This window comes from Anopheles moucheti, chromosome 3 (genome assembly GCF_943734755.1).
Source record: "Anopheles moucheti chromosome 3, idAnoMoucSN_F20_07, whole genome shotgun sequence".
Classification (NCBI taxonomy): Eukaryota; Metazoa; Arthropoda; class Insecta; order Diptera; family Culicidae; genus Anopheles; species Anopheles moucheti.
Window position 1 is genome coordinate 42,865,101 of NC_069141.1, and position 27,614 is coordinate 42,892,714.

General features: G+C 42.4%; 4 protein-coding genes across 4 annotated transcripts; 2 read left to right on the top strand and 2 right to left on the bottom strand.

Annotated features, from left to right (window-relative positions):
* Positions 1-12,074: 12,074 nt before the first annotated feature.
* On the top strand, positions 12,075-13,189 carry LOC128302711 (uncharacterized). The gene is made up of 4 exons (XM_053039572.1): positions 12,075-12,314; positions 12,378-12,610; positions 12,720-12,917; positions 12,988-13,189. The coding sequence occupies exons 1-4, from the start codon at positions 12,075-12,077 to the stop codon at positions 13,187-13,189; spliced, it is 873 nt and encodes a 290-aa protein (XP_052895532.1).
* Positions 13,190-13,488: 299 nt separating this feature from the next.
* Positions 13,489-17,841, bottom strand: LOC128302712 (histidine-rich protein PFHRP-II-like). The gene is made up of 5 exons (XM_053039574.1): positions 17,830-17,841; positions 17,095-17,760; positions 14,441-14,450; positions 14,263-14,327; positions 13,489-14,193 (listed from the first exon to the last, which is right to left on the bottom strand). The coding sequence occupies exons 1-5, from the start codon at positions 17,839-17,841 to the stop codon at positions 13,489-13,491; spliced, it is 1,458 nt and encodes a 485-aa protein (XP_052895534.1).
* Positions 17,842-18,729: 888 nt separating this feature from the next.
* LOC128305327 (dual specificity tyrosine-phosphorylation-regulated kinase 2) lies at positions 18,730-22,385 on the bottom strand. Its single transcript, XM_053042713.1, has 7 exons — positions 22,230-22,385; positions 21,792-22,126; positions 20,803-20,974; positions 19,398-20,710; positions 19,060-19,320; positions 18,871-18,980; positions 18,730-18,806 (listed from the first exon to the last, which is right to left on the bottom strand). The coding sequence occupies exons 1-7, from the start codon at positions 22,383-22,385 to the stop codon at positions 18,730-18,732; spliced, it is 2,424 nt and encodes an 807-aa protein (XP_052898673.1).
* A 4,179-nt stretch (positions 22,386-26,564) lies between these two features.
* Positions 26,565-27,391, top strand: LOC128305342 (cuticle protein 7-like). The gene is made up of 2 exons (XM_053042731.1): positions 26,565-26,617; positions 26,687-27,391. Exons 1-2 carry the CDS (start codon positions 26,606-26,608, stop codon positions 27,389-27,391), a joined length of 717 nt encoding a protein of 238 aa, XP_052898691.1. The 5' UTR covers positions 26,565-26,605.
* The last annotated feature ends 223 nt before the right edge of the window (positions 27,392-27,614 follow it).

Genomic DNA, 27,614 nt, shown 5'->3' on the forward strand with positions numbered 1-27,614 from the left:
GAAACTACTTAAATTAGACTGTCGGCTACTTTAACGCACAAGCTACTTTATTGTGTCAGCACTTGCGACTTATCTCCATCGCTTTTCACATCCGACTCCCCTAGCGCAGGACTCGCGCCCGCTTTTAAATTGATCAAAACTAACGGTAACGGTATCAAACTAACTAACGGTACCTTCGCTCGTCGTACCGCTACAATCGCGATATTACCAATTGTCCTCTCTCAAGTTGTTTCTCTTGTTCCGAGGAAACGGAACATCCTCCCCCCCACCAAGGGGATATTACAGTTTCGGCACGGGAAGAAGCGCCAACTTGTGTATTGGCCGTTTGAATAACCCATGCTTTGTATGCACATCCACCACTCGTATCAACCCATCTTCGCCTGGATACACTTTGGAAATTCGTCCTAATTTCCAGAACTGTGGAGGCATGTTCTCTTCCTTCATCAGCACTAGTGCTCCTTCCTTGATATTGTCCCTCTGTTTTGTCCACTTGTGCCTAGTCTGCAGCTCATTCAAATACTCCTTCTGCCATCGCCTCCAGAACTGCTGCCGAAGTTGCTGAAGCCTCTGCCACTTGTTCAGTCGATTATCTGGAAGATCCAGATAAGATGGATCCGCAACTCCAATCAATGGACGGTCGATAGTAAAATGCGCAGGAGTAAGGCAGTCCAGATCATGTGGATCGTTTGAAAGGGCGTATAACGGTCTAGAGTTTAGGATGGCCTCAATTTGACACAGAAGAGTGTAGAAATCGGTGATCGTTAAAGATGCCGATTTATAAACCTTTTTCAATACACTTTTAACACTCTTGACTCCTGCTTCCCAAATTCCTCCAAAATGAGGAGCACCAGGCGGGATCATTCTCCACACAATCTCTCTTTCTTGGCAGAACTGGAAAATATCTTGCCTTGTTGTTTCATTCTTAAACAATTCGTACAACTCACGAAGTTCATTTTTCGCTCCTACAAAATTGGTGGCATTGTCGCTGTAAACTTCTTCGGGAATTCCTCTTCTGGATACAAATCGTCTAAAGGCTGAAAGAAACGCACTAGTTGATAAGTCTTCTACAGCTTCCAAATGAATAGCCTTTGTGACCATGCACACAAATACGCATATGTATCCCTTTACAGCAATGACACGACGAATGCCTGATTTTAACATGATTGGCCCAGCGAAATCCAGACCAACTCGTTGAAACGTAGGGGCAGCTGTTACTCGACAACTTGGTAGATCACCCATTTGTTGGTCCATGGTGCTTGGTCTACTTCTAAAACAAACAATGCATTCATGCAGCACCTTTCGAACCGTAGATCGAGCATTCACTATCCAGAATTGCTGACGCAGAATTGAAATCACTCCGGATGGGCCTATGTGCAGATTTTCTCGGTGAATTGCTGAAATCAAGCGTCTGGTTACTACATTTTGATGTGGAAGCAGCATTTGGTGCTTATTCTCATACGGCAGATCTGCCTTGCGTATACGGCCTCCAACTCTCAGTACATCATTATCCAAGAATAGGTTGAGATTCAGGTAGCGTTGCACAGGTTTGCCATTTTTAACAGCTGATATTACATCTGACAGCTCCTGAAGTTGAATAGCACGTACAATCCAACGCGTAGATTCTCGCAGTTTTGCAATTGTTGGGTTTTTCTCATCCATTCGATCTCCCTTACGTCGCTTGGCATTCTGCTTGAATCGCACAACATACGCTAGTATTCGCTGCATCTTTCGAAAGGATTCAAACCTTTCCAGAATTAGCAGTCTTTCAGTTGGTACTGTCACGTTGCAAGTAACTTCCGTGCATAGTTCGGGAATCTCCACATCAGTTAAATCCTTGGTGTACTCATTTGGTATATCATGACTCCTCAGGAATTCAGGTCCGTTCCACCACATGTCATTCTGGGTCAAAAGAGATGCCGACTGACCTCTTGAAACAACGTCGGCAGGATTTTGGTCGGTTCTTATGTAACGCCATCTGAAATTAGGATTCTCATTAATTTCTGCAATACGATTTCGAACAAAGATGGCAAGCCGATCCAAAGGTTTTTTCAACCATGCCAAAACTATCTGGCTATCTGACCACATGTTGACGCTTTCAAAGTGGGAACTCTTCAACACCGCTAGCACCATTTTAACCAACCGGCAAAGTAATAATGCAGCCAACAGCTCCATTCTCGGAATAGTTACGTTCGATAATGGTGCGACTCGGGATTTACTGATTAACAACCTTAGCTGCGCGGTCCCATCCTGATTTAATGACCTTATGTACACACAAGCTCCATACGCTTGCAATGATGCATCACCGAACCCATGTATTTCATACGAGACTGCGTCGATGCCTACTACGTGTCGAGGAATTCGAATCTGCTTTTCGATTGGCAAAGCCTTCAAAAACTTGTTCCATTCTTCCAGCAATGGCTCATCTATTTTATCATCCCAGTTTAGCTTAGTAATCCATAGCTTCTGCATCAATATTTTTGCTATAACAACCACCGGGGATATGAGTCCAAGCGGATCAAATATTCTTGCTATGGTAGAAAGAACCTCTCGCTTCGTTGGTGTTTTATCGATCATTGGAACCTTTGTCAAAAATATAAATTCATCATCATTAGGATTCCACATCAAACCCAACGTTTTTATGAACTCGTTAGCTTGACAGTCGTCGAACCTTGCTAGTGCATCGCGATCTTCGATGGGAATAGATTCCAAAAGCCTTTCGTCGTTAGCTGTCCATTTATGTAGTTTCATACCTGCCGTTTTGAACACTTCGATGATTTGAGATTGCGCCTCATGCACCGTATAAACGTCGTTTGCCCCAAACAAACCATCGTCAACATAGAAATTCTCCTCGATGATTTGACTTGCTAAAGGAAAACGTTCTCTCTCATCACGAGCAAGTTGTAACAGCGTTCGTGTCGCCAGGAAGGGTGCGGCTGCAGTTCCGTACGTAACCGTTGTAAGCTCCAACACACGCAACGGATCGTGTGGTGACGATCTCCAGAATATTCGTTGTAATGGGCTGTCACAGGGATCCACCTTAATCTGTCGAAACATTTTAGCAATATCGGCACTTACCACATAGCGAGGCATTCTAAATCGAAGCTTGATCGAAAGTAAGTCGTGTTGTACCTTGGGTCCAGTCATCATAACGTCATTCAATGATCTTCCGTTAACCTTCGCTGACGCATCAAAAACCACACGGCATTTTGTGGTGCTTTTATCCGGGTTAAGAACAGCATGATGAGGAAGATACCATTTCCTTATCGGAGTAACGTCCTTACTTTCGTCGATCACTCTACAATGACCCAAATCTTCGTATTCACGCATAAAGGCCTGGTATTGCGACCGCAACTGTGGATTCTTCGACAACCTGGTTTCCAACGAATAAAACCTGCGCAATGCTACATTTCGCGAACAACTCAACTGGGTTACCGATTCCTTTAAAGGCAATTTCACAACGTATCTACCAGTGTCTTCACGATAATGTGTTTCGAGAAAATGTTCTTCACAAATTTCGTCCTCACTTTTCACAGAACGCTCATTTGTCACATCTTCTATTTCCCAAAACCGTTGCATTGTCGTTTCTAAGCGATCGCTTACTGTCACATGGGTATAAGTTTCTTCTTCCCTTTGTACTTCTGCAACGCGTCCTCCTATCACCCATCCAAAACGGGTTTCAGTAATCATCGGCATTGTATTTGCTTGCTTGATGGACCCTGACAACACTAATTCCGGAAGACAATCCATGCCTAACAAAATATCTATACTGCTAGGATTATTGAAGTTTGGATCAGCTAACAATGAAGGGTTTGGCAAATTCCACTCACTTATGTCGAATTTCACAGACGGCATTTTACCCGTTATTTCGCGATATACAAAGCAAGTAATGCCCATACTAAAATTGGTACATCTGGATTTCACCGTAAACGAACACTTCTGCCTTACAGGCGAGTCAATGTTTCCAATACCTTTTATTGGCACGTTTACCTTTTCCAATTTTAGTCCTAATTTCACTGCAAGCGCTTCGGTTACACAACTAATCTGCGACCCACTGTCCAGCAACGCGCGACACAACAACAACTCTTTGTTCGCTGATTCCGCATAAAGCAAAACAGCTTGCAACAAGACAATACCTTTCGATTTGTCTGCATTATCTGCATGCTGGCTCGCGCTCACTCTTTCGAATTCTCCTGTTGCTTGTTCCGAATTATCAGAATTGTTGTTATAATGCAATACTGTGTTGTGCGCTCCTTGACACACACTACACTTCACACGCGATTTGCAACGGTTTCTCCAATGTCCCGGTTTTAAACAAATCAAACAGAGACGTTTTGTCATAACCAATTGCACTCTATTCTTTCCATGTAGTAGTAAGAGTTCTGAACACTTATTTGTTTCATGATGTCCCTTGCACAAATTACACGTATTTTCACTGAACAATGTTGAAGCCGCATTGAATTTCATGGGTGTATGTTCGTTGGAACCTGGCTTCTTTAAAGGTAATCGTCCCTTATGCCCTGCAGTGACACTTCCCTGGCATCTTTCTAACACCGACACTCTTTCTTTTAGGAAAGACAAGGTTTTTTCATAACACGGAAGCTCGTTTCTAGGGATACTAGTTTCCCATATTTTCTTTGTTTCGATATCCAAAGAATTTGCAATTAAATGTATGATCATTGAACACGAAAGACCGGTAACATTTTCACCTAAATACTTTAGGTTTTCAACGTGGCTCTCAACTGACTCGACCAAATTACGCAAACCTACATAGCTTTCCTCGTTTAATTTCTTCAAATTGAAAAGTCCACTGATATGTAAGTCCACCATACGACGCTTATTTTCATACCGTTCAGATAACAATTGCCACGCGCGTTCGTAATTACCGTCATTAATTGTTTTTTCATCTATCACCTTGGCCGCATCACCGATCAACGCCTTTTCCAAGTGATATAGTTTTAATCGCGGGTTTTCACCACTTTTATCCACAATGTCTTTGAAGATTGTCTTGAATCGCTCCCACTCCTCATACTTGCCACTAAACGAAGGAATTGGCCGAGGTAATGGAGCATGCACAATCACTGGTGTGACACTAGGACCAGGTATTACTGCTTGAGATTCGATGGATTTTGCCGCAAAGGCTTCAGATGCACTCTCTATTTCCATCATCACTGTCTCATGCAGTTTCATCATTTCCTTATACTTGGCGTCATGCACTGCACTTTCACTTCCTACAAGCTTTATGATTTCTGCATAATGCTTGTTGTGTTCTTCTAATGCACTATCCGCCTTTTTCCTATACACTTTGCACTGTACCGCAGTCAGCGCCTTTTCCTCTTTCTTCGCCAGCGAAATGTTATCAAATATGCGAGTTAACTCCTCACATGCAAGGTCACGCATGTGAATGTTTGGCATCGCATCAACAATCACATCCACCGATCCCGGTTCCACGACCGAATTCACGGCTGGTGTGGCGTGTGGCGTTCGAGGTGTTCGAGGCATGATGAGCGATAACCGAAATCCAACTACTAGTTAATCCGGTTCGAAGGACCAATGTGATATCTCAGCGGAAACTACTTAAATTAGACTGTCGGCTACTTTAACGCACAAGCTACTTTATTGTGTCAGCACTTGCGACTTATCTCCATCGCTTTTCACATCCGACTCCCCTAGCGCAGGACTCGCGCCCGCTTTTAAATTGATCAAAACTAACGGTAACGGTATCGAACTAACTAACGGTACCTTCGCTCGTCGTACCGCTACAATCGCGATATTACCAATTGTCCTCTCTCAAGTTGTTTCTCTTGTTCCGAGGAAACGGAACAATTATTGTTACAGATATTTAATATGCATTTAACTTTGACTGATATGCCGTCATAGCTGAAAACTAATAAACAATTTTCGTTGATATATATCTTTCCACACACTAACTGATGTTGAGATTTTAAATTAACTGTCAGTTAACGAGCTTGTACATTGTACATCTTATCATGTTGGTACTAGCCTTATCTAATGTATTTCGTTCCGAACCTACTAGGTTAATTCCGTTCCTTTTGTGGAACGATCGAACCTAGGTGCAAAAAAAATCATATTGTAGGTTTTTTTGCACCTAAATGTCTTGTTCGTCTTGCGAAAATTATAACAATAATGTTTGCTGCTGCTTTGCTGAAGGCTGTAGTGGAATGTAAGCAACACTCATAGCAACAATAATTTACCCACGATTGTTCAATGTTCTTATGCAAAATACAATGATCTTTTGCAAAATTGATACGCTGTCTTAGAGAACCATTCCAATTACTAATAATGTTATATTCCATTCTTGTTGGGACCACCCTGTGCTGGGATAATTCTGGGCTAGGCGCAGACGTCAAGCACTCCCTTTTGACATTCGGCGTCAAAGGCAGAGATGCTAAACTCTTTTTTTGCTCCCGACCGGCGTTAGGAACGGACGTGTTGATGTGTTGAGTTTTATCTGTTCAATTTTTAATTTGTATTGTATTGTTAATTTTAGATAATAAACCACCTCATTTGTTAACAACACAAAAGTGGCGACGAGGATTAAAGGAAATACATCTCAACAACGTTTTACGCCAGAAACAGTGACCGAGTTTTACCAGCTTTACGTGCTTCATTGTGCTAAATGGAGAACGGGGAACCATCGCGGGGCGGCCATAGTGAACAGCAACAGAATGGCGTCCCCAATGCGGAAAGTAACTGGATTCAGGAGATTTTTCGGCAGCAGCAGATATCCTTACACCAGCAGCAAGAAGCATTTTTGCACCAGCAAGAGCAGTTAATAACCAAAGTGCTTGCGACTATGAATGTGCGGCAGCAATCAGGATCGGAGCAAATCATCGATGCGTTGGCGAATCATGTTAAAGAGTTCCGTTATAATCCGGATGAACGTGTACTATTTGCCGGATGGTTTACTCGCTACGGCAGTTTGTTCGAAGAGGACGCGAAGCAGCTGGACGAAGCCGCTCGTGTGCGACTGTTGTTGCGGAAGCTTGGGATCGTGGAACATGAGAGATACGTCTCACACATACTGCCATCGAAGCCGAGTGATTTTGATTTTGCGGCGACTGTTGACAAGCTGAAGAAGCTGTTTGGTTCACCGAGCTCTGAGATGGAAAGGCGTTATAAATGCCTTAATCTTGTGAAAACGAAGCTGGAGGATTTTGTAGCATACTCGTGTCGTGTAAATAAGGCTGTAGTTGAATCGGAGCTTGGCGGTTTATCAGAAGAGGAGCTGAAATGTTTATTGTTTGTGTGCGGACTAAAGGAGGAATGTTATGCTGATGTGCGTACTCGACTATTAAGCCGATTGGAGGACAAACGAGTGACTAACCTTAGTCAAATGACTGACGAATGCAAGAGATTGGTCAGCATTAAACACGATACGGCAATGATAAGTGTTCAGGACAAAACAGTCAGTGTTGTCCGTGGTGAGCAGAGGCACAAAGCATATCCCAGAATACATAAGAACGCCGGGCAAGAAAAGAAAACCGATTCAACGCTTAAGTGTTGGTTGTGTGGCGAAGGGCATCATGCCAGGAAATGTCCACACAATAGCCACAGATGCCGTCAATGTCGTCAGTACGGGCATATGGACGGATTTTGTAGTTCCGCGCTTAGATGGTCCAACGGTCGGAGGCAAAAGAGCATCAGAACTGTTTGGGTTAACAGGATATCTGATTTTAAACGTGGACAAGTGAAGGTTATGTTAGACGGGATGCATACTCGGATGATGATTGATTCGGGTGCCGACATAACCATAATATCCGACAAGCATTGGCTGCAGATGGGAAAACCTGCATTGACACAACCTGTAGTAAAAGCCAAAACAGCATCCGGAGATCCTCTACACATATTGGGCGAGTTCCAGTGTATGCTAAGCATAGGGCAGCAGTGTAAGCCGAGCGTGATTCGCGTAGTGAAAGGCGATTTAATGCTGTTAGGTGCGGATGTAATGGACGTTTTTGGTTTGTGGGATGTGCCGTTATCATCAATTTGCAGGCGTATAGAAATCGGCGATGTGAGCAGTGCGACTCTTTGCCATTCTTATCCTAAGCTATTTGCTGATAGGCTCGGGCGATGTGAGAAAACGCAGGTTCAACTCCAGCTGAAGGATGAAGCTATTCCTGTGTTCCGGCCCAAGCGACCAGTTGCATACGCGATGTTACAGGCTGTAAATGAAGAGCTTCAACGCTTAGAGGAACGAGGAATAATCGCACGTGTGGAGCATTCAGAGTGGGCAGCTCCCATCGTGGTTGTACGAAAAGCGAACGGAAGTATAAGGATCTGCGGTGACTATTCCACAGGCCTTAATAATGCGCTGATGGCGCATCAATATCCGTTACCTCTTTCAGAAGATATATTTGCTAGCTTGAGCAACTGTACGGTATTCAGCCAGCTTGACCTCTCCGATGCATTTCTTCAAGTAGAGGTGGATGAAAAGTGTCGTGAGCTTTTAACCGTAAATACCCATCGCGGGTTATTCAAATATAACCGATTACCACCAGGTGTAAAAGCTGCGCCGGGAGCGTTCCAGCAATTGATGGACACAATGGTGGCTGGTTTGGTTGGAGTAGCGGTCTACCTAGACGATATTGTTGTAGGAGGAAAGGATATGGCAGATCATGATAAGAATCTTCATGCAGTATTACAGAAAATTCAAGAGTACGGGTTCACTCTGCGAGCAGAAAAATGCAGTTTTCGCAAGCCCCAGATTAAATATTTGGGTCATTTGCTTGACGCTAAAGGATTGCGTCCAGACCCGGAGAAGATCAGTGCCATTATCAAGCTGCAACCACCAACTGACGTCTCGGGAGTGCGATCATTTCTCGGGGCGATAAATTATTATGGAAAATTTGTGCATAACATGCGGATGTTACGGCAGCCTCTGGATGAGCCGCTGAAGGAAGAAAGATTATTCAAATGGACTCCGCAGTGCCAGCATGCTTTTGAGCAATTTAAGAAGATTTTGTCGTCTGATCTCTTGCTGACACATTATGATCCGCGGCTCGACATCATAGTTTCAGCGGATGCTTCATCGATAGGCATCGGTGCTACCATATCACATAGGATGCCAGATGGGAAGCTGAAGGTAGTCCAACACGCATCGCGAGCGCTTACTGCAACGGAGCAGCGTTACAGTCAACCTGATCGAGAAGGGCTAGCGATTATTTTTGCCGTCACAAAGTTCCATCGAATGTTATTTGGGCGACATTTCCTGCTACAAACAGACCATCAGCCATTACTACGGATCTTTGGATCTAAGAAAGGAATACCAATATATACAGCTAATCGTTTACAACGTTTCGCTCTCACGTTGTTGCTTTACGATTTCAAGATCGAGTATGTTCAAACCGATAAGTTCGGAAATGCTGATGTGCTCTCTCGTTTAATGGATCGTCATGAGAAGCCAGAACAGGACTTTGTGATTGCAAGCATCGAACTGGACAACGATATTTGCGCTTCGGTGAAGAATGCAGCGAGGATTTTGCCGCTTGCATTTGAGGACGTAGTGCGCGAGTCGCGAAAAGATCCTGTGCTTCAACTTGTGTTTAATTACGTCCAGAATGGATGGCCAAGGATATTAGAAGGTCGTGATCTTAAAATCTTCCACGCGAGACGTGACTCTCTTTCAACAATCGAGGATTGTATTGTCTTTGGAGACCGGTTAATTATTCCAGCGTCTCAGCGAAAACATGTGCTAGAAATGATGCACCGAGGACATCCTGGTATTGAGCGGATGAAAGGAATTGCTCGTAGCTACGTTTATTGGCCAAACATAGATTCTGATATAGAGGAAATGGTGAAATGCTGTAAATCGTGCGCTTCTGCGGCTAAGTCTCCAGCACACAGCTTACCATCACTTTGGCAGAAAACTGATGCACCATGGCAACGGATCCATATTGATTTTGCTGGGCCAATTGAAGACGTTTATTTTTTGCTTGTGATCGATTCACATTCCAAATGGCCAGAAATTGTATCCACTTCACAGATATCTGCTTCTGCGACTGTCGCTATTTTGAGAGGATTATGTGCAAGATATGGAATGCCTAATACGATAGTAAGCGACAACGGTAGGCAGTTTACGAGCGCAGTATTTGCTGACTTCTGCAATAGTAACGGAATTGAGCATATGAAGACTGCTCCTTACCATCCCCAATCGAATGGCCAAGCAGAACGATTTGTGGATTCTTTTAAAAGGGCACTCAAGAAGATTAAGGTGGGGGAGGTGTCATTGCATGAGGCATTGGATACATTCCTTTTATCGTATAGAAGTACACCTAACAAGCAATTAGAAGGAATGCGGACACCAGCAGAAGTCATGTTCGGTCGTAGAATACGCACTTGCTTAGAGTTACTGCGCCCACCTGTATCTCGCAAAATCGATGATGGACCGACCCAAACCAGAGTATTCAACATTGGTGAAACCGTTTACGCGAAGAAGCATCATTACAACAATTGGAGTTGGGTCCCTGCTGTTATTCAGAAGCGGATTGGGCAGGTTATGTATCAAGTGGTGAGCACAACCGGTCATATATTGCGTTCACACATTAACCAGTTGAGGCCACGGATGAACGCTAAGGATGATCATGTGACACATGATGTTCAGTCGGATCCTGTACAGTCTTCCATGGCTTTAGACATTTTGTTGGATGAATGTCAAACTGATCCTACAGTAATTCCTCCTATGGAATCGCCATCACCGGTGATCCCGATGACATCGCCATCATCATCTTCATCGTCATCGTCATCACCATCGTCATCGTCATTGCCATCTCCGTCTTCTTCGTCCTACTCATCCTTGTGCACGTCATCATCGTCATCTTCGGAAAGGTGTAGTGGGACACATGCATCGGTGACATCCCCAGGCTTCGAGACAGCGGATAGTGGATCATCATCGCCGGTACAACCTCTACGCAGATCTTCACGTGTTCGAAGACCTCCGCAGTGGATGGAGTCGTACCAGCGTAATTAAGGAGGGGGGATGTTGGGAGCACCCTGTGCTGGGATAATTCTGGGCTAGGCGCAGACGTCAAGCACTCCCTTTTGACATTCGGCGTCAAAGGCAGAGATGCTAAACTCTTTTTTTGCTCCCGACCGGCGTTAGGAACGGACGTGTTGATGTGTTGAGTTTTATCTGTTCAATTTTTAATTTGTATTGTATTGTTAATTTTAGATAATAAACCACCTCATTTGTTAACAACACAAAAATTCTCATAGGTGAAAGCTGTCCGAGTGTCACGATACTCTACGATAATACGTTTATAAGAACTTTCATGTTCGTTAATGGTTGTAGTTGCGATCGGTTCGAATATTACATCGTTTAATATACGTCGAATATTTGCAATTTTTAAAAAGATCATTCGATCCAGACATACCTTTCGTTTTCTTACCTTTTCAGTTTGTTGCTTCCTCTGTTTAATGATGTTTTCTGAGCTCTGCTAAAAAATATCGCTGAAAGTTTCGAAGAATTCATAGTACAAAATTTACATTCAAAAGTGTTTGTGTACCAAAAATTGTTAATTAATTATACTACAATGTTTAATAATGGTGACGTATATGTAAAAATCGTATCATACAGGAATATTTTATTTTTCCCGTGGGAGTTGGTTCACCGACCTACGAACTAGTGATGTGCGGGTCGACCCGAACCTACCGGGTCGGAGCGCTCCATAAGCGACCCGAACTTGTTCGGGTCGACCTGTAGGTACCCACGGGTCGGAATCGATTCCGATGGGTTCGCACCCGACTCCGGGTCGGGTCGCAAAATGAATCGTATGACCCACCACTACTACGAACCTGATAGGATCGTTCCGTTCCTTTAAGAAAAGAACTTGGTTCCGTTTCCGGTTCCGAAAAAAATGCACAATCCCTCCCATCACTAGTCTTATCATAGTTTCGCTCTCTCACTCTGCGAAATGAACCGCAAACCACAGTAAGAGAGTTTCTCTAAAAGATAAGCATTATTCAACCGTACTCCCAGAATGTCCGAGGTAGAGCCTCAGAAACATGGAATCTCAGTTCTTTGCTGTAATCGACGCAAGAAAGACGCGAACCGTGCGATGGAACCTCTGCGACCTGCGAGTGAAGAAGAAATACGGGGTCTTATTCAAATCTACGAAACGCGTATACCCGAAGCAGTGCAATTTTTGTTAATATTACAAAACATTTTACGCATAAATACAACAGTTCACGGTTGTGACCTAGAGGAAGCTTCGCACAGGATACGTAAAACCATTTACGTTCCAAACAACCATAGTTTAAACCGGCTGGGAACATTTGTAGCCATTAGCTATGAGGACGTAAGTTTAAAAAAAATGTTTAAAAAATTGTACATTTGATTTGTGATTGCACTATTTTTCCAGGATTTATACATTATGGCCCACTCTTTAGAAGAGCCTCCCCTCGAGCTTTCTGATGCACTTCAAAACACGCAACTAATTAAATGGCATCTTAAACCAACATTTGTTGTAGGAGAGGCAACACTAATCCATGAGACAATACATCAAAAAGCAAAGGAAATCAGCTTAAGAATAGATACATTCGATTTTGTAAATTACTGGTTGCAACGAGAAAAAGCGGCTAACCTAAACGTTGTGTAAGTATTTGGCATTCCATACGTTCCGCATGCAATATTTTATAACAACGCGTTCTTTTATTTCATTTTCCGCTTGATACTCCGGTTTATTTTTCCTTTCGAATGCCAGTATACCAAGCGATGTACAGTTGATGCCATTAGAAAAAGAACATGGAAAACTAATCAACGAATGGTGGACTTACCGATATAAAATGTCGCAGTGGTATATTGAATCAGCCATCAAACATAATGGAGCTCTGGGACTGTTTGATAAAATCACGGCAGAACTGGTCGCATGTGTGTTTAAAAATGATCTCGATGGCATTGCGTAAGATAAGCAATAATTAATTCGTGTATCGTGGAATACTTGTAATGATAACTTTAATTTTCTGATTCAGACACCTGTACACAGTTCCTGATCGTTATAATAAAGGGTACGGAACTACACTTGCTAAAGCAATGGCAAGGCTTATAGCGGTGGATCATCAGCAGCAAGTACAAACGTTCATAACTGCAAACAACGAAAAGTCAATCAAGTTATTTGAAAAACTTGGTTTTGTAGCCGTTAACAAGATATATTGGTTAATACTGCAATTATAGACATACTCTCCCGCTTGCACTTTGGTGATAGTATAAACTTCTGCAGTAGTTAAAAGCCATAGTATGATATAAGAAATTCGGAATCAATTCGTATTCAATTCGCTTTGTTTGAGCGAAAAAATGGTAATGGTTAAAAAATGAAAAAATGTTCTAGACAACAAGGCATGTTCTAGAGAGGGAGAAAGTTGAAATAAACGGATAAAGAACTCTTGGTTCAAATTCAGAACACCATATTTTTTTCAAAACATTTGCATTTTAATTAAATCAACATACAACCTAAACTCGAACAGAACTCACAATTAGTAATGATGATGGCTCAGATGGCTCTGTCCATGAACGATGCTGGAGGTGGAGTGCGCGATCGGAGCAGCGTGGTGAGCGATCGGGGCAGAGTAGTGCGCGATCGGAGCAGCATGGTGCGCGATCGGGGCAACATGGTGCGCGATCGGGGCGGAGTAGTGCGCGATGGGGGCAGCATGGTGGTGCTGGACGGTAGCGTGTGCTACTGGAGCATGGGCATAGCTGGACACGTGCACGGGCTGAGCGATCACTTTGTGGACTGGCTGGGCGATCTTCACTGCCGACGGTTCACGACGCACAACGGCGTTGAATCCGGAGTGATGATCGGCATGGTAGTCGACGACGCGGTGGTGGCCATCGGAGTCCAACAGCGAGTACTGTCCGTGCACTTCATCTCCGTGGCGGGTCTCATGCTGGCTCTTGATGTCTCCGGTATGCTCATCGTGCACGGAGTACGAGAACTCGTAGTTAGCCGGGGCATGGTGCTCTACAGACTTGATGATCGTGGGTTGAGCGATGGTCTTGACGATGGTCGGAGCGGAGTGCTGGTAGATAGCCGGGGCGGCATGGATGGATCCGACATGGTGGACAGCTGGGGCAGCATGATGCTGGATGGTGGAGTGCGATGTAGCGATCGATCCGTGGTGAGCCACTGGGAGCAGACCAGCGCTAGCGGCAGCTACCAGAGTAGCCAGCAAGACAAACTATAGAGCGGAAAAGAATAAATAATGTTAAACATGCTCTTAAGAATATATCGAAGAAGACATTCTTACTTTGAACGCCATTATTGGGGAGCTGGATTGTTTACTGGTTGAAGTTCTGTGTGATTGTGTGATATCTGTACGGTAACCAACGCCTTTTATACTTCCAATAATATCCCGATGGATATTGTTAGTTATCCCTAGCGTCCTTGAGACGATGCTGTCATGAAACTGCACTACTTTTACTCACCGAAACTGATCTACATCAAGTGCACCGAAAAGAGATAAGCAAGCTCTAACCAGTCTACTGGAACGGATTGTCATTTTCGTCACCAAATGTACGACGAAAGTAAAACAACAAGGGTGTAACGGTCACACCTCCAGTGTGCCATACTTATCTGGTATTTAAAGTAATAAAAATACTCGGTATTTCACCCTCCACGAAAGATTCAACATTTTTACTGCAAACGTTTTTGCAACAGACATTTGTCTCATAGCACACAGGATGGTTTTTTTAAACCTTTAATATATTTCAAGCAGGCAGACATAGCGGGATAAAACAAGTCACTATATTCGCTTGTTCTTTGAAATGAGCGCCTTTTCCTTTCCCAAGTCCCTTTTATCATTTTCTGGTCCTAGCTGGCCAGTGAACCCTGGTGGAACCGCAACTTCGACCCGATCGAACATGACTTTATACGCATCTACCATGAGAATGTTGCCATATTCGATAGGACTATTAATGTTTGTTAACAAGTGTAGAAATGCAAAATTAACCACACTTCAGGCTTAGGAAATCTGAACAAATAAAAAAAATGGTCTCTTAGTAATTTGATGTTTGAGCCATAGTCTTTCAATCCCCTGAATGAAAATTAGTTGTATCATTGAAGTTTCCTGAACAACTATTGAACAAATTCGCCATAAGCAGCCTGGTATGTCAATGCCATCAAAAACTCCCCTTGTACGTACATTTGAGGTTTATCGAAATTAGCCTTACTTACCTTATCAAAAGACTGTTCAGACTGACTCTGGATGCACATCTTCCAATGTAACAACATCTTTTCCAAGGATCGAAATAAGTGTAATAAACCTTTGTCTGCAGATATTGTGTCTCAAGGACAAATATTTCGTAGCATCATGCTACTAATAAACCCTTATCGGTTCTGATATCTTAATATTATAAGGAACCATGATAGACGATTTTGCCTTTGAAGTCTGATGGTAGTTGTCTACTTGAGATGAAATCGTCAAGAACTCTATTTTATTGAATAGTTTATCTCTATTCGCGATTTTGCTCTATATAATTTATTATCTGTTTTAATATTCCCCTTGACAAATATATTAAGCTATTCATAATATTTCTTATCTACAGGGTGTAAAATAAGTTCGAATACAAACATTTTGAACAAATCTATTTCCAGATTTCTTTTCGATCCATAGAAAAACTAGATAATATTATTTTGTTTCTGGTTTTTAAGCGGTTTTTGATTTCTGATCTGGTTTAAACTTTATAAATAAGAGATTTTGAGCAGAACGTTTACAACATATGTTTAGAAAAAACTCACATTTCACATCACTTTACGAGCCAAAAGCAAGCGGCACACACGACTTGCATTGAAATTTGATTAAAGATTTCCAAATTAAAGCCTTGAACTGGTCCAAGTCGGTCTTCTTGTATTCGTTGGTAATCGACATCATACAGAACCAAACAAAAAAAGACGATAGGATTCAAATTCGGAGAATTGGGAATCCCCAATGTAGTGTTTAAAATGACGGTAAAGTCGTTCGAAAACCAGGTTTGAACAAATTTCCCACATGTTCTGGTGCACCGTCTTACTGCAAAACTTAATGTTCATCTTCACAGGTATTTTTCAAACAACTCCAAGAGTGGCCTTGATTGGAGAATACCTCCCAAATCATCACTGACGATGCATATAGGATGCGTATGTAATGCTCAAATTGGATTCATGGAATGATGTTCCACGTTGGAGTTTTTCCTTGGTAATGTTGGACATCTTGAGGCATCATGTGGCTGGTACTGCATGAACTGTCTGGTACTGCCGAAAAAAATGATTCTTGACCACACAGCTAAAAGAAGAAAATCTCCTTGTGCTGATTCCTCCGAATAAACAACAACACGATCAACATCTTGCACATTTTACAGCGAAGATATGTGACAACAGTATCACCACAGAATATGAACATGGGGCAAAAATAATGACGCTTACTTGACGATGCAACTGTATATTCGAACTTTTTGAACACCCGTTATAAATTTATCTAGCAATGATAATTAAATTTAAGCATATTTTAATTCCCAGCAAAACTCTAGTTCTGTAGAAACATACAAAGTCTAGTTAGATTCTATAATCTTCATTTGACTGCATTCCAGCAATAATTGTGTTCACGTGTGTTTTGCGTTGGGAATACGAAGTATTTTGTAAAAGCACAATACAGAGGCTGCTACAATGGCTAGTAATGCTATAACAAATCCTAGATAAACTACTTGCAGGCGCCGTTCAATCCAAGGACACTCCAAGGATTTCAAATCAAAGGATATATTTTCAGTTCTTCAAGAATTCCATATCCTACGGTTTCAAGAGGATTGGATAACAAGTGAATATAATACCCTCATTAAATCACTTATTTGTATGCTTGGTGTTATGGTAATGTATCTGATGACGATGACGATGCTAGTGGAGTTCGCTCTAGCGTTTTACTAATGGAATTATGACACATAGTCGCTCATAGTCAAATAAATGTCTTATAGATAAAGAAGGAAAGCAGTGTGTTTGTTTTATGAGTTGCTTTTTATTATAATCCTACACATTTCCTAAGTCACAGACTTTACTACAATTCTACTTGAACTTAGTAATGATGATGGCTCAGATGGCTCTGTCCATGAACGATGCTGGAGGTGGAGTGCGCGATCGGAGCAGCGTGGTGAGCGATCGGGGCAGAGTAGTGCGCGATCGGAGCAGCATGGTGAGCGATCGGGGCAACATGGTGCGCGATCGGGGCGGAGTAGTGCGCGATGGGGGCAGCATGGTGGTGCTGGACGGTAGCGTGTGCTACTGGAGCATGGGCATAGCTGGACACGTGCACGGGCTGAGCGATCACTTTGTGGACTGGCTGGGCGATCTTCACTGCCGACGGTTCACGACGCACAACGGCGTTGAATCCGGAGTGATGATCGGCATGGTAGTCGACGACGCGGTGGTGGCCATCGGAGTCCAACAGCGAGTACTGTCCGTGCACTTCATCTCCGTGGCGGGTCTCATGCTGGCTCTTGATGTCTCCGGTATGCTCATCGTGCACGGAGTACGAGAACTCGTAGTTAGCCGGGGCATGGTGCTCTACAGACTTGATGATCGTGGGTTGAGCGATGGTCTTGACGACGGTCGGAACGGAGTGCTGGTAGATAGCCGGGGCGGCATGGATGGATCCGACATGGTGGACAGCTGGGGCAGCATGATGCTGGATGGTGGAGTGCGATGTAGCGATCGATCTGTGGTGAGCCACTGGGAGCAGACCAGCGCTAGCGGCAGCTACCAGAGTAGCCAGCAAGACAAACTATAGAGCGGAAAAGAATAAATAATGTTAAACATGCTCTTAAGAATATATCGAAGAAGACATTCTTACTTTGAACGCCATTATTGGGGAGTTGGATTGTTTACTGGTTGAAGTTCTGTGTGATTGTGTGATATCTGTACGGTAACCAACGCCTTTTATACTCAGGATATCATGACGGAATAAAGTTTTTCGTATGTCCTTGAAGCGAGACAACTACTGCACAACTTTTACCATCGGAAACCTGATATGTGTTTTATGCACACTTTTTACCGTATGTGTAGCTGGACGAGTGAACCACAATATTTGTTATAGCTATTAAAATTTGCCTTACAAAAGGACAAATTTTAAAAAATAAGAGAAAAAACTTTAGAAGATAAATTTATGCAATAAAGCAGGTTTGATTACTATGGTTAATAAACATTCATGATAATTGCTATCAAGGAGCAAGGAGTAGGGGAGTGTGGGACGTGACCACTCCACCATGGCGGAGCCTGGTGAGTGTAATTCGCTATATGTTAGTTGAACCCTCTATGAAAAATCGTCGAAACAGCTGACCATTTTTAATGCGTTTGTAATGTAAATTATTTAAAGACATATAAATCTTATCAGCAATGTTTTTCTTCAATTTTCTTTACCGTGCAACAATGACACACACTGTAATAATTTTACAAATGTACATTCTGGTCATTGTCATCACTAAAACTGACGTAGAATAAAATTTACAGAACGGATTATGAAAAGTTATTTTTTATTTGATCTACCAACTAGTCCAATCAGCGAACTGAATATATTCAATAATCATCTTTTTACAGAGCGTACACCTATAACCTTAAACAAAAAATAAACAAACTAACATCATAACAACTGCCACAAATTGTCTAAAGTTACGCTGATCTATCACAGATAGGTTGCTACACAGAACAAGAACGAATCCTATAATGCTATGCGACGTGCAACTGGCAACATTCCTTATTTGCTCAGGTACTTAGCGGCCCAATCCGTTCGTCCTGTGTGCTCATTACCGGCGCCAACGTACGTTAAAACCTCTGATAGATAAACAATTACATTATTATTAGTTCATTATTTTATTTATCATGGTTCCAAAGTTACCATTGTCCGGGATCCACTGCTTCTTTTCAACGCCATTTTTCGGCATGTCATCCCATGGGAACAACTTAAACGATGGATTAATACCGCTGAACTTGTCGGTGCTTAAATTGCTGAAAGTGGTTGGCAAAAAAGCAGATTATTTTCTACTTAATCGAGGCTATACACACTCTTTAGCCCTCACTCACATACCTAGTGTCTGAAACAAATACTTGCTGCTGATTTTTTCGCCGTGGCACCACATTAGCGCTTGAATGGGAAGGTTTAGCATCTGAATTATCAAAAATGTCCGCTATCGCTCCGCTGGCTCCGATGTTTTTGGTAGAGCTCTTGGCAAATGGAACCGTGTTCGGGTATTTTGCCGTTGTAGAATCCTTGCTGAACGATAACGCCCCAAAAAGGTCCTCTAGCTTAAAGTCGTTCGCTGGTTTCTTCGTTGCTTTTATTCGACTTCTAACGGAGGAACGAATTAATTATTGTACATTAATTTTGCAAACATGAACGGCTAAAAAAAACCTTAGCTTACATACCCTAAAATATCTTCCAGCGAGTCATCTTCATGCCTTTCTCCAAGATGATGGGTTGGTTCCCAGCTCTTGCTGAAATGTCCATGAATCGCTCGATCGATCGGTCCGTTTCGATTTCGGTACACCTTCAGATCTTCATCCGTTTTTCTAGTCAACAGCATAGGTTGTTTGGAAAATGCGTTGTACACCTTGCTATCGTTCAGAAAGCCGCCGTTAAACGCACCCCCTCCGCCAGCTCTCCGACTAGCTCCTACACCTCCACCATCACTACCTCCGCCAATACTCAAAGCAGTGGTTCCGTTTTTTAACTGGTGGCCCGAATTTTTCTTATGCAGATAGAACCCGCTTCCGAAGTAGCTCGAATCGTCACTATCAATGACCGGAAGCGTTCGATGTCCGCCTGGCTTCGTGACTCCATATCCGCTTTGATGGTGTTTATAATCAGTGTTTCGTGTCACGAAAATATCGTTTATCTTCTCTTTTTTGCCTCCAATTCCGTCGGGTAGTGGTATCGGTACATCCGTCAAACGGCTCTCCTCGATACGCACTACAGCGGGTTTAATAATAGCGTAACTGACAACGGACCCTGTGTTCTTGTCATTCTTATCCACATCGCCTGCTACATCGTTAGTTTCGTAGGCAACGTTTGACTTGGAGTAGGTGCTTGTTGGACCATTGCGCAGTATTCTCGTCATACCTTGGCCATTTGTTTGAACTGAAGGCCCAATTCCCACCGTGTATCCATTGAGCATTTCGTTCAACAAGCTGTAGTTTATACCACTTTGGAGCTTACCAGTTTCCTTCTCATCCTCGGTGAAGATCTGCTGACTGGCTTGGGTTGGCTGTGTTTGCTGAGTCGTCCGGTCAATAGTAGTCTCCGACACGCGCGATAGGCTTAGCATGGAGTTCAAGTCGTTCAGTTCGTTGTGGCTAATCGGATTGAAATTGCCATTAGTTCCATTTGCATCGCGCGCATTCCTCGAGTTGGTAGCTAGTTCCATGATTGATAAACGAGCATTCGGTACACCAGCCGCCGGACCACCGTTCGCGTTACCATTAAGTGGTTGATTGTGTTGTGTTAGACTGTTTGTTGTGATATTCGCTGAGTTTCGCGCCTTCACTGTGCTAAAGTAGGGATATTTCATCGATTGCTGTGCAGTTGGTCGCTTCTCCGGCTCCCATTGGAGCAAATCTTCCAACAGCTGTATGCCAGCAGTACTGGCACGTGTCACTAAGGTGGCCAACGGTATTTTTGGACACTCCGGAAACCGAAACTGAATCGTTGCGGCAAGTTTATGGCCGTCGGGCCAATCGGACTTAAAAACAAACAAAACATACAAAATGGACAATTAGCTTTACAACCAAACCGGCAAAGGATTATCTGATATTTTATGCCTGCAATGCTTACCTTGTCCGGTGTGCCTAGCACAGAACATATCTTGAACAGCTGATCAACCTCGCTGGAGCCAGGAAATAATGGCCGGAAGGTGTATAATTCGGCCATAATACATCCCACTGCCCATAGATCTATGGAACTCCCATAGCGCGTTGAATGTAGAAGCACTTCTGGCGCACGATACCTTAAAACAAAAAAAAACTAGTTGATATAAAATAGCTTTTCATATTTTCTTAAAAAGGGCTCAAAAATAAAATTAAAAACATTTACTTAAGTTCTGCCAGCACAGATACACGGCATGGCATGATAATCCGTTGCATAGATAAAATAACACACAAATGCGACAAAATAAAATAATGTTTACCACATTATTACTATTATTAAAGAACATCAAACTAGAAAGACCAATAGAAATATGTCAAACCATGTATTTTTTGTTTAAAATTTTTTAGTAGTAGTAGTAGTAGTAGTAGTAGTAGTAGTAGTAGTAGTAGTATTAGTTTATTAGTTAGTAACCCGATGTTTGAATTTCAAAATATTAACTAGTGATAAAACAAGATGATCAGCAACAATACCTCGAGTCTTTATTTTCACTGAATTTATACGAAAATTTAAAGAACAGTATCATATTCTTGGGAGAAACACTTTCAAAACTACCCGCGTAGGACGCGGCACTTTTGTAATCATTTTCTTTTCTTTGCTTGTCAATGTTTAAATCTTCCTGCATTATTTATTTCATGCGTCATCAGACGCCGTAGGACGGAAACAATTGACGAAAGACAACCTCTAAAACTCATCCAAAACCTCAAAAGGTGTAATGTGGCCAGGCTGCCCGAAAAAGGCTACAATAATTCATGACACTCGCAACATGTTTTGACTTTGATCACGCAACACGCAATATGTTCGCTCCCACCATGGAAAACGCACCCGGTTTGTACTAGTTCTAAGCACTGGAGAGATCATTCAACACACCGGCGACATATTTATAAACACACCCTTACCATCTGGTGGAAACGTAGTCCGTGTACGGTGGCCGGGAGCGTATCTCCCGAGCCAGTCCAAAGTCGGCTATTTTTACCGTTTCCGGTCCGCTGCACAGCACGTTCTCTGGTTTCAAGTCGCGATGGAAGAAACCGTGTCGGTGCATAAACGCCAACCCGGTCAGAATTTGCTGCAGTATCAGTCTTACGGTGGCCTCCGGGAAATGGGTATCACGATCCTTAATCAGCTGGTACAGGTTCTCCTGCATGTACTCGAACACGAAGTACAGCACATCGTTTTCCCGTATCACTTCCTTCAGCTTCACCACGTTGGCATGGGAAAGTTTTTTCAGCGACTGAAACAAAAGCAAAGAAAACGTGGGGACACACAAACGATGCATGAATGGTTGGCCATCGGTTGGTTTCCGATGTGATTGCCCATAAAGCAAACTGCATTACCTTCACCTCCCTCAGGCTCATGGCTTCCTCCCAAGAGTAATATTTCCGCTTCATGCGCTTGATGGCGACCTTTTCGCCGGTGTCCTTCCGCTGGCCAAGGACAACGGTACCGTACGTACCGTCTCCCAGTTGACTTAGCGTCAGGTATCGATTCATGGCTGGACCGTGTCTTGCTGTAAAACCGTTGTTCTACTCGCTACTTGCACGGTCACATTCCAAATAAAAGATGTTCCACAGGGATCAACCGCGTTGCCTTCAAACATTAAACCAGTACCAAACAACACACAACCACTGGGAACACAAGTTTCATGTTTCTGTTTTTCTCTTATTTCTGCTTACCACGAACTCACTAACTCACACTCGCTGCGGAGAAAGCTTTAAGTTCACCATTGATATGCACTACAGTACCACCATTTCCGTTCGTTGTCGCAGTGGCAAAGGATCGCTGGCAGCTAGCGTCATGCTACGCGAAGTAGTTATAGTTTTTCAACCATTTCCGTACGCTTGAAACTGACCTTTTGCACTGTTACACTAACAAGACACCAATGTATTCACTCAGTGAATCATAAATAATGGGTGCAACTGGGTTTGCATCTCACGACAACGTCTGGTCATCTGGTCAATGGAAAACCTTCAATGTTTAGGGTTGAATTATTGATTGAGTGAGGTAGAAAAGTGAGGCATAATCAATAAATACGATGTAGAAAAAACACAACATCTACTGTCTAACAGTGTAACGACACTGTTTATCTCTTTAAGATTTGAAATATTCATATAAAACTATCGTTTTTATTGGAACTTATAAAAAGTTATAGTTTTAGATCAAACTGTCGTAGAAATTTAGTCGATGGAGTTGACATTTAAATGATGAAAAATATCGAAAAAAATGAGGAAGTTGGTTTAATGAAATTCGACAAAGTAAAAACTAAAACTAACTAGACCTAACTAATGACGTTTAAAGGTCTGCTGTTGCAAGCTTCCTTAGGCCTTTAATATTTCCGGATGAGTTGTGTACGACGATTGTAGAATACTTGTGTACGGTGATTGTAGAATACTTTGTAAAGTCTTTGTTTATCCATTGTTTGTTTATATAAAGACTTTGTAGGACTTCTTTGTTTCATACATCACCAGTCACACAAAAAAACACTGCAAATTCCAAATTATGGTTTTTTCATTGTTCTACGAGCACAATATACGAAAGCAGGTTGACCGTCAAAGAAATTGAATATGAGATCGATTAACCATCAACGCCGGTAATAGACTACAGATAGCATTCCGATGATACTCTGGTCAACAACCAAAGCTAATTTGAACCTTCAGGGAGGTCAGGAACATGCGTTTCTCGCGTCACGAAACGGTGATAGCTATCATATGAAAGATGTTCAAAAAGATAAGCACTAATTTTGTTTATGAATGGTTACATGAAACCGATATATTAAACATATTCTACAATTTGTATACCACATCTCTGAGCTGTGTTGAGCAGTATTTGGGCAATTGTAAGATGCGCAACAGTATCACAATATTATTTTATTAGTGTTAAACAGCGGGTTATAATAAATTAAAAACAAACGATTAAAATAATGTAAAATAATTCCAACCCGAAACCGTTACCCTGTATGTGGGCTAGCAAAGAACACCATTAACCTTTTAACCCACAAAGTATCACGCAACTTAATAGGGAAACATTCGCATGCCAAACATTACACTCGGCAGTGCGTACACTGGCAAACACCAACTCTCCGTGCCGTCGAACTTTTCCGCCAATTAGTGGTTTCGAACGAAAACACCGTTTTTTTTTTTTCTTTGGTTCAGAAACAACACACAACACTTACAAGTCTACTTCCGAACACTCTCATTCGATATTGACAAGAATAATAAGAACTTCCAAGACCATGGCTACGCTTTCCTTGCAAATCCTTCACACTGTACACACAGCTCTAAACGATGTTGGCTGTGTTTGACCTCGTTTTTCGGCTCTCTTTCAATGTGAGCAAAAACTGTTTTGCCGTGGCATTTTTTTTTTTTAACATTGCAACTTTAATCATTCTACCTTGGAAAACTAATACTCGGGAACATTTTTCTTCGTCCTAAAGGGTAGGGTTCTTTTTTGTGTATCAACATAATTGGTCCGAGTGAACCTTAGAGTTAGTTGTGGGGTGAAAAGCGATCTGTACGAGCGAAACATGATACATCACAAACGCAGTGTAAAGTTTGGAATTGAATATACGGAACGAGGCCAGCAAGCCCAACTGAGACATTTCGTGACAAAAAAAAATCTCTTCTTACTTTGAGGTCACAAATACGCACAGAACCTTTAATTTTTCTACAAAACCGCTGTTAAAACATTTTTCTTACAGCATACAACACTACACTGAGCTACACTGTATAAACACTGCGTTGCGGTGCTTCAACCTCCCAACACATTTGCCACTATGTGCAACGCCACAGATTGGTAAACTTTGTTGTAATATTTTTATTGTTATACGGTCGATTACGCGCTTCACGTTCAACGCAAACAGACAGCACGGACACGACCAGGTCGACCATTACGGAAAAACGAACCCTTACAACTAGTCTCCAGAAAACGGGACCGGATGGGTGCGTACCAACCAATTCGTGTATGTTTATCCGTTTCCTAGGCAACCACTATGCCCATTGCACGCCCAGCGCAAGTAATTTTCTTGTTTGGAAACTTTTACCTTCAAAACACAACAAACACGAGGTCCTTCACAAGCATTCTTGAGACATATTTGCACTTTCAATGAAACGCTGTAACACTTCGCATAAATGTTCCAATTACGATCACTAAAAGTTTCGCAAAACTGCACTTGAGTTCACTCACGAAGCGATCAGTTGATAAATAACCAAATTCTAGTCGGCGCATGCGCATGCAACCGTACATCCACAATTGCAGAGTACTTTAAAACACATAAACACGATGTTTTTCCTGCATCAGCCGTTGTGAACTTGAGCTGCCTGTCCAGGGTTGTATCCGGCATTAGCAACTAACTGTGTAATTTAGCTGAGAGGGAAATATTTAGGAAAGTGCTTGTGAATTTTTTTTAAAAATAACTTAACGAACAACCTGTTTGTATTGCTTAGTAAAGTATTAAGCTCTTTAGAAAATATAGAAATTTTACTTTCATTAAAGTAATTTAACATTAAAGTGATTAAAATGAGTACATGCTGGAATTCTACGTTCAGGACTACCTAAAACGACTTTTTAAATTACGAAAGAAACTGTATTATCGAAAATTTTGTCAATACAAAGATGTTACCGTATCTTCGCCATATTGCTTTTCTTAAATAAATCGCTTAATCTTTGAAACTGCAGGACTTTTACATTACTCCCACTTAAATTTAGAATTTTCCATAAACGTCAATTTAATTTAACTGACGATAGAAAAGTAATAACACAAGAAAAACGATAACACTGACCACTGTTATCAAAATAAGAATTACTTTTACTTACATATCCCTTGTAAGGTAAACAAGGACATACATGTCTAGAATAGTGGCAGAAAATTTACCAAAAAGACACACCTCTTTTCAATTTTTGCTTATTCTGGTTTGTCGGTCAGTTCATTCAATCCTTTCGTTTTACTGCGTATTGCGAATGTGGTCAACATTCGGGTAACTACGTCAAATTCCAGTTTCTGCTTTTATTTTTTTACTTTTCGTTTATTTCGCGGTTGACCATGTCCTGCTGCTGGGCGTCATCGATCGTTTCGCACAATCTTGTATTTGCTACAACTACGCAATTTACCGTAAAGAGCCAGCAATTAAAAACTGCATTTGTAACTGGTTGTATCTGTAACACGAGGCCTCATTTTCATTAACCTTGCGACGCTTAAAATCGTGGACAGTTAACAAACTTTGCAACATCTGTTATTTTCGTTAGCGATTATGTGATCTCAAATTACATATCAATGCTCAACATTTAATCTGGTTTTATTTGAACAATAGGATTTTGCAATACAAAGGATTAAGCACAACATATGGCAAAAGACATGAAATGCTTAAACCTAACGAATGTTATACATTTTTTGTCTTTTGTTTATGCAATACTGTCGGAAGATACCTGATCTCTTCTATCTTTACTTCGTTCATTTTCTCATTGTGGAGGTGTGTCCATTCGAAGTTTATTTTTAAATCCATCGCCATTCGCTGGACGGAGTTCAACGGCGTAGATAAGTTGATGTAGATCAGTTTCGACGAGTAAAAGTAGTGCAATTTCACGATACCATCGTCTCAAGGACGTAAAACACAAACAAACTCCATCGGGATAACTTAAGTATAAAAGACGTTGCTCAAGATAAAGCAAGACACAATCACACAGAACTTCAACCAGTAAACAATCCAGCTCTCCAATAATGGCGTTCAAAGTAAGAATGTCTTCTTCGATATATTCTTAAGAGCATTTTAAACATTATTTATCCTTTTCCGCTCTATAGTTTGTTTTGTTGGCTACTCTGGTGGCTGCCGCTAGCGCTGGTCTGCTCCCAGTGGCTCACCACGGATCGATCGCTACATCGCACTCCACCATCCAGCATCATGCTGCCCCAGCTGTCCACCATGTCGGATCCATCCATGCCGCCCCAGCTATCTACCAACACTCCGCTCCGACCGTCGTCAAGACCATCGCTCAACCCACGATCATCAAGTCTGTAGAGCACCATGCCCCGGCTAACTACGAGTTCTCGTACTCCGTGCACGATGAGCATACCGGAGACATCAAGAGCCAGCATGAGACCCGCCACGGAGATGAAGTGCACGGACAGTACTCGCTGTTGGACTCCGATGGCCACCACCGCGTCGTCGACTACCATGCCGATCATCACTCCGGATTCAACGCCGTTGTGCGTCGTGAACCGTCGGCAGTGAAGATCGCCCAGCCAGTCCACAAAGTGATCGCTCAGCCCGTGCACGTGTCCAGCTATGCCCATGCTCCAGTAGCACACGCTACCGTCCAGCACCACCATGCTGCCCCCATCGCGCACTACTCCGCCCCGATCGCGCACCATGTTGCCCCGATCGCTCACCATGCTGCTCCGATCGCGCACTACTCTGCCCCGATCGCTCACCACGCTGCTCCGATCGCGCACTCCACCTCCAGCATCGTTCATGGACAGAGCCATCTGAGCCATCATCATTACTAAGTTCAAGTAGAATTGTAGTAAAGTCTGTGACTTAGGAAATGTGTAGGATTATAATAAAAAGCAACTCATAAAACAAACACACTGCTTTCCTTCTTTATCTATAAGACATTTATTTGACTATGAGCGACTATGTGTCATAATTCCATTAGTAAAACGCTAGAGCGAACTCCACTAGCATCGTCATCGTCATCAGATACATTACCATAACACCAAGCATACAAAT